The 7,500-nt window shown below is 40.9% G+C and overlaps 1 protein-coding gene across 13 annotated transcripts in view; it reads left to right on the forward strand.

Annotated features, from left to right (window-relative positions):
- Positions 1-7,500, forward strand: part of LOC119580823 (N-fatty-acyl-amino acid synthase/hydrolase PM20D1-like) — a 41,276-nt gene that overhangs the window by 22,297 nt on the left and 11,479 nt on the right. For all 13 annotated transcript variants that reach the window (XM_037928968.1, XM_037928966.1, XM_037928961.1 and 10 more), the window contains 5 exons: positions 2,616-2,789; positions 3,054-3,140; positions 3,553-3,686; positions 5,651-5,846; positions 6,093-6,233. In XM_037928968.1, coding sequence (XP_037784896.1) covers positions 2,616-2,789; positions 3,054-3,140; positions 3,553-3,686; positions 5,651-5,846; positions 6,093-6,233 — 732 coding nt within the window. The remainder of the gene's footprint in view (positions 1-2,615; positions 2,790-3,053; positions 3,141-3,552; positions 3,687-5,650; positions 5,847-6,092; positions 6,234-7,500) is intronic.

Genomic DNA, 7,500 nt, shown 5'->3' on the forward strand with positions numbered 1-7,500 from the left:
GTAAAAAATGAATTTGTCATTATGGAGGGTGATTTGAATGCGAGAGCAAGTATATATGCAGCTGGAGAAAAGTGCACAGGATTATTTTGGTATTGGGAATGAAAGCCTTGATTTGTTGGTTCCATAAAAATAGTAATAATAGTAGTAATAATAATAATGATAATAATAATAATGATAATAATAATAATAATAATAATAATAATAATAATAATAATAATGATAATAATAATAATAATAATAATAATACAATAAGAATAAGAATAACAATAACAATAACAATTATAACGATGATGATGATGATAATAATAATAATAATAATAATGATAATAATAATAATAATAATAATAATAATGGCATCTTAAGAATATGAATTATTATTATTATTTTTAACAGCGAGTATTATTATAGAACTTAAAAGTATTATTATTCCGGAAAGCTTTTAGTAAATGCGCCGACCAAAAATCAGCTACTTTAAGATACAAAATTCCGAAATTCACAGTCATACATTACGAAAACTACGAACATCAACGAGTTAGGATCCGTCAGTAAACATTTGAATTTGTTATTTCCCCGAAACGTATTAGTAAAACCGATCATACAGCTTAACAATGGTAAATAAGCATCGTACAAAATGATTAACGCGGCCCCTTCCCCCTACCCCTCATCATATAAAGTTGCTTAAGCAGACTCTGTTAGCCACTGTATCGAATAAAAAAACACAACCCTTATAGGTATCTCCCTCCAGATTCTGAAACCTAGAGTAGCATCCATCTCATGTAAAAAGATATATATACGAAAAAAGAAAACGCAGGTTTAGACCTAGTCCTGCCTTTTCGCTAAAACGGGATTTGGAATTAATTATTCACGAAACCGTGTGTTGAAGGATTTTCCCGAACGCTCTCCAATGCCTACCTGTCAATACGGTGAGAATAACAAACCCATGATTTCAAGATGATACGTATTTTTTTTAGATGTCCTGATATACGCTCAGTGTCAACACGTCTTTCTTTGCCAAACAAGAGAATTTCCATCGGTTTAATCAGCTGATGTTGGAGACAAAATATTTCGTGAAGTACAGAGGTAAACGGGAACTGCTGGCATGGAGCGATAGTTATAGTTGTGTGTGTGTGTGTGTGTGTGTGTGTGTGTGTGTGTGTGTGTGTGTGTGTGTGTGTGTGTGTGTGTGTGTGTGTGTGTGTGTGTGTGTGTGTGTGTGTGTGTGGTTGTGTGTGTGTGTGTGTGTGTGCGTGCGTGCGTGCGTGCGTGTGTGTGTGTGTGTGTGTGTGTGTGTGTGTATGTGTGTGTGTGTGTGTGTGTGTGTGTGTGTGTGTGTGTGTACACACATATTAACACATCCCTAATGAGCCACATTTTCAAACGCTTAGGAAACATGAGGATTTGCGTGTCCGAAATTGTTCTCAGACCACTTGTTTGAAAATACATTTATTAGATGTTTTGTTAGTTTAAACTTTCATCTAATATACATCGACATTTTCACGCTAATGCGCCACAATCACGAGACAGAGTGCATTAACGTGAACTTATCGAAGCTAAAGTTATAGATGAAAGTTTAAACTAAGAAAATACTTAATAGTGTTCAAGTAGTTTGGTCTGCGAACACCTTTGGACCTGCATATCCTCTCATATTCCCTTCAGATGATCCTTGCCTACATATCTCCTTGGATTTATAACCTGCGTACCATCAGAGGGATGTGCTGAGAGTATAGCCCAAAAAGGAACGCTAAAGAAGTTCTTGCTTTATCCTCTTTTGCAACCAAAACTGCAACTGCAATTGTAGCATACATAGAAAAGGTATGGATGAAAAGGAATATCTTCACAAAGCAAGAGATGTGTTGTAAAGATATCCAATCTCATTCGTACCTCTTCTACACTTGCCTCGATGGATACGGTGCCGTTGATTCCGTCCTTCACAATAGCCTAATGCTAAGCGAGTGCAAAGGGATGTTCCTATGCCGACAGTTGGTTGGTACTTGCCAGTTGAACAAATTGTAAAAATTGCGAAGAATATTATCCGGAGACTACGTTTTAAAAACCTAGGTGAACGTATTATACTGAATTATAATTATTTCTTAAACGCCTTGTATGACATTCTCATAGGTAATAGGCATGTTAAATATTTATTGAGTGGATCAAAATGAATTGTAAAAATCTTCCATCAGGCGCCACCTAAGATGTGCCGTAACGATCTCAAATACGATGCTTTGTGATTGAGTCAAGGAAAATAATTCCTAAATCACGAAAACAGAAATAGTTTTGAAGGCGATTTCTAAGGGAAACGTAAACACTACCAGGAATCGAATCAGCAAGATGACACCATTCAGTAAGTGTGAATATATTTGGAACATCTAAAATGAATAAATCACCAATTCATCCGCGCCGCCACCGGGCCAAACAAAATGCATATCCCTTGGTATTCTAGTGTCAGACTATACTTCAGGCGTGTTGCTCTTCCATAAGGGAACTCAGATTTTGTTTTCTTTATCTTGGAAATATCCCAGGAAATGTATACGTGCATGTATCTCTGTTTATATGCCTGTTTTAAAATCCATAGATATTCATATACATATGCTGAGAATGCGCGTGTGCCTCCGCAGGGGAGTGACCCAACGCTGGAACCTTACCTGCTGGCGGCGCACATGGACGTGGTGCCTGTGGACGCCAGCAAGTGGACGAAGGACCCCTGGAGCGGCCAGGTCATCCCCGACCCCGAGACCGGAGAGGACTTCGTGTGGGGTCGCGGGGCCATCGACGACAAACTGGGCGTGATGGTAAGGAAGAGAAGGACTTTGTGCATGTTAGTATTTCGGTAATGAAGTAAGGCAGGGTCTATGGAGGACGGGGCGTTACCGAAGTTTGTGTATGTTAATATTTCGGTAATGAAGTAAGGCAGGGTCTAAGGAGGACGGGGCGTTAAAGAAGTTTGTGTATGTTAGTATTTCGGTAATGAAGTAAGGCAGGGTCTAAGGAGGACGGGGCGTTACCCAAGTTTGCGTATGTTAATATTTCGTGTTTGCTGTCCTCTTTGTTGACAGGGCATCATGGCAGCGCTGGACTATCTGCTGTCCTCGGGGTTCCAGCCAACGAGGTCCTTTTACGTGGCGTTCGGGCATGACGAGGAGGTAAGCGAGATAGGAAGAGCGGGGAAAGCAGAAGGGAATGAGAGAAAGAATAAGGAGGAGGGGTAAAAAGTTAAAGTGGAAGAGAGAAAGGGATGGATATTGGAAAGAACGGATGGAGGAGAAAGATAGAAAGAGAGCATAGCGTGGGAAAAAAGGAAGTTGGGGTGAATAAAGATGAGAGAGAGAGAGAGAGAGAGAGAGAGAGAGAGAGAGAGAGAGAGAGAGAGAGAGAGAGAGAGAGAGAGAGAGAGAGAGAGAGAGAGAGAGAGGGGGGGAGAGAGAGAGAGAAAGAGAGAGAGAGAGAGAGAGAGAGAGAGAGAGAGAGAGAGAGAGACAGAAAGAGAGAGAAACAGAGAAAGAAAGAGAGAGAGAGAGAAAGCCATTTCCTCAGACGACTCCCTCCCCCCGCAAGGTGCACGGCGAGGACGGCGCCGGCCACATCGGAGCGCTGCTGCAGGGCCGGGGCGTCGCGCTGGATTTCGTGCTGGACGAAGGCATGCCCGTGCTGGACGGCGTCATGGCCGGCATGGAGATCCCCGTGGCTGCGTGAGTACTTGGCATTTCCCGGACTCATTTCACTCATCTTTGCGCGGAGTGATGATCGATTAACGTCGTTCTGCCTTATATTCTGCAATCTAACTCTGTGCCCACGCCTCTCTCTTGGGTGCGAGAGATTTATGGCGAGCGGAAACAGCGAATAACGACTTTTACATCGACAGTGCATTGCATTTCCGAGTTCTAATACTCGCAAGCACCAAGTCTCTATTTTAACCAAGCCAAATACGCAATGCTTGAGGCCCGGAACGCTAAATCTCTAGTAATGCTCGCAGAAAATTTTTGGGTAACACTTACATTTATTCGAGTGACCCAGGACGCCGGTCATTTACCTGATGAAATGAATGCACAAATAGATGGATAAATAAGAAAGGAAGGAAAAGAAGAGGAGTAATATCCCCAGCAACAGCGATGTCCTCTGATAATAATATGTACACTCCCCACCTGCATTAATCTTGCACCTCCCCTCAGAACGGTCGGTGGCGGCGGCTCCTCCCCTCAACTCGGGCATGAGGAAGGGGTCGAGGAAGGGTCGGGCGAGGGTGCGACGCGAGGGGAAAGATGCAGGGTCGGGGAAAGGACAGAGGGGAACCACGCCGGGCTTCTCACCTCGTCCTCCTCCATCTCCGGCTCTGCAGCTCTTCCAACTCCTGATGCAGCGCCGCGTCGTGTTCCTCTTGTTCATCCTGCTTTTCCTTCTCCTCCTCCTGTCTCATCCTCTCCCTCCTTCTGTCTCATTCTCTTCCTCCTCCTGTCTCATCCTCTTCCTCCTTCTGTCTCATCCTCTTCCTCCTTCTGTCTCATCCTCTTCCTCTTCCTGTCTCATCCTCTTCCTCCTTCTGTCTCATCCTCTTCCTCCTCCTGTCTCATCCTCGTCCTCCTTCTGTCTCATCCTCTCCCTCCTTCTGTCTCATCCTCTTCCTCCTTCTGTCTCATCCTCTTCCTCCTTCTGTCTCATCCTCTCCCTCCTTCTGTCTCATCCTCTTCCTCCTTCTGTCTCAGCCTCTTCCTCCTTCTGTCTCATCCTTTTCCTCCTTCTGCCTCATCCTCTTCCTCCTTCTCTTTTCTTTTCTTTTTTTGCTCTTCACTCTCCTATTCCTTCCGTTTTGCTTCCGCGTTCGCCTCACTTTCCTCTTCTTCTTCCTTATTCTCCTCTTCCGCTCCTTCTTTCGATTCTTCTGTTAATCCCTTCAGATCTAACTCCATTTTCATTTCTGCCCCTTTAACTCTCTCGGCTTCGTCGCCATGACTGCGGCATTTCGGTGTTTCATCTCTTGTTTCTGTATTGTTTCCGACGCCTCTCCTTATACCGTTAACGCCTTTTACATCTCCAATCTGTGTAGCCGTTTCGTATCCTTTATCATTATCGTTTATTTTCATCACGTTTTTTTTTAATCTCTTGCGCATCCGTTTTCCTCATCCTTGTCCTCTTTCTCTTCTTGCCCCGTCCCTATTTTCTCCGCTAGTGTCCTTAAGCATCATTCTTGGTTTTCCATGGGTTGTTTTCATGATAACTTTTTCAGAAGTTTAATTCCGGGCGAGGAAATAAACTCTAAATCCTCGGGATAATTAAATTATTTATATGCATATTCATCATAACCCGGCAGCTGACCCGTCAACCACTCCTGCGATTATAATTAATAGCGGCAACAGTGTCAGCCCATTGCGAGGCCGCTTTTATCTCTCTTTCCCGCGCCCTGACGAACTCACACTCACGCCCATACTCATTTACATATTGTACACTATTACATACACATGCGGCTAAGTTACATAAATACGCATACACATACGTACACACACACACACACACACACACACACACACACACACACACACACACACACACACACACACACACAAAGGCATTCTGGAACCGTCAAATGAGCATTACAGACACGCCTTTCTCCGGCCTGTGCCCAGCAGCGACCTGACTTGACTTGGCCTGTGCTCCCCAGAATCGGCGTGACAGAGAAGGGGTGGATGCGCGTCCGGCTGGATGTGGATGGCGAGGGCGGCCACTCGTCCATCCCCCCCAACGACCAGGCCGTCACTCGCCTGGCGTCTGCTCTGGTTAACCTGCACCGCAACCCGCAGCCTTCAATGTTCGGCAAAGGGACGGAGGCTGACCTGCTGACTCTCATGGCACACAAGGTAAACAAAGCCGTGGCGAACATCCTAACAATCTACAACATGGCAAATCCTTCTCTTTCATAATCTGATTAATTCGGCAAGGTACATCACTGGTGCAAGTATGTAGAAACGGTCCAACTCCAAATTACTTGACTCCGTAGATCACTTTGTATTACACACTATGCTTCACAATGACTGAATCACTTTGTATTACTCCTAACGCTTCATACTGATTAAATTCACATGCTTGCCTCTTTGAACTCGCAGGCATCATGGCCACACAAGCTGGTCTACGCCAACACCTGGTTATTCGAGCCCCTCCTGAAGGTGATCATGTCCCGCAGCCGTGAGACGAACGCCATCATCCGCACGACCACCGCTGCCACCATTGTCCGCGCCGGCGTCAAGGTGAGTGGGTCCCGTGGACTGCTCTCGTCTATTCTTATTTTCTTATTCTTCTGCCTTTGCTTTACTCTTTTCCTTTGTTATTATAAGAACAATGAGATCCAGTTTGCTTTTTCGCGTTCCTGAAGGCCAGCTGATGGGAACCAAACTCCCATAATTCAAAAGCTGCCACTGTAATGTTGACAATAATAATAATAACCTCCAGTAATGAAGTTACATCAGTCTCACTTTACACTAGGTAAGATAAAAACTAAAAAGGGGTTTAGTGGTAGAGTGATAAATGTAATCATGGGCACAATTTAAAAAATTCAAAGTGATCTAGGATGCAGATGTTACTATAAATGATTTGAGTGGAATAATATTTGTGAGAAAAATAGTAAAAAGTCGAATTGGTTTGATGACACCAATCAAGTTCTTAGTTGTTGTTTTGTTATTCTTCTTTTTCTCATTTTTCTTATTGTTGTTGTTATTAGAATTATTATTATTATTATTATTATTATTATTATTATTATTATTATTATTATTATTATTATTACAGATACTACTACTACCACTATTACTATATTTCTTCTTATTATTATTATCATTATTATTATTATTGTTATCATTCTTCTTATTATTATTATTACTGTTACTACTACTAACACTATTACTATATTTCTTCTTCTTATTATTATTATCATCATCATCATCATCATCATCATCATCATCATCATCATCATCATCATCATCATCATCATCATCATCATCATCATCATCATCATCATTATTGTTATTATTATTATTATTATTATTTCTTAATTATTCTAATTATTAATGTTGTTATTGTTATTATTGTTGTTATTATTATTATTATTATTATTATTATTATTATTATTATTATTATTATTATTATTTTATTATCATCATTATCATGAGAATAATGATAAGGATAATAAGATAATAATAAAAATGATAAGAATAATAATCATGATAATAAAAATAACTGTCGCAACAATAGTGACAGTAATGAAAGAGATAATAATAGTAATGATAATAATGATATGGCAATGAAAATGATGATAATGATAATAATGATAATAATGGCATGGCAATGATAATGATGATATTAATAATGAAAGTAATAAGAAATAATTATAGTAATGATAGTAATGATAATAGTAATATTAATGATGATAATAATGATAATAGTAATAGTAATGATAATGGTAATGATAATGGTAGTGATAATGATAGTAGTAATATTAATAATAGTATTAATAATGATTAT

The sequence above is a fragment of the Penaeus monodon genome, chromosome 14 (assembly GCF_015228065.2).
Source record: "Penaeus monodon isolate SGIC_2016 chromosome 14, NSTDA_Pmon_1, whole genome shotgun sequence".
In the NCBI taxonomy this organism is placed as follows: domain Eukaryota; kingdom Metazoa; phylum Arthropoda; class Malacostraca; order Decapoda; family Penaeidae; genus Penaeus; species Penaeus monodon.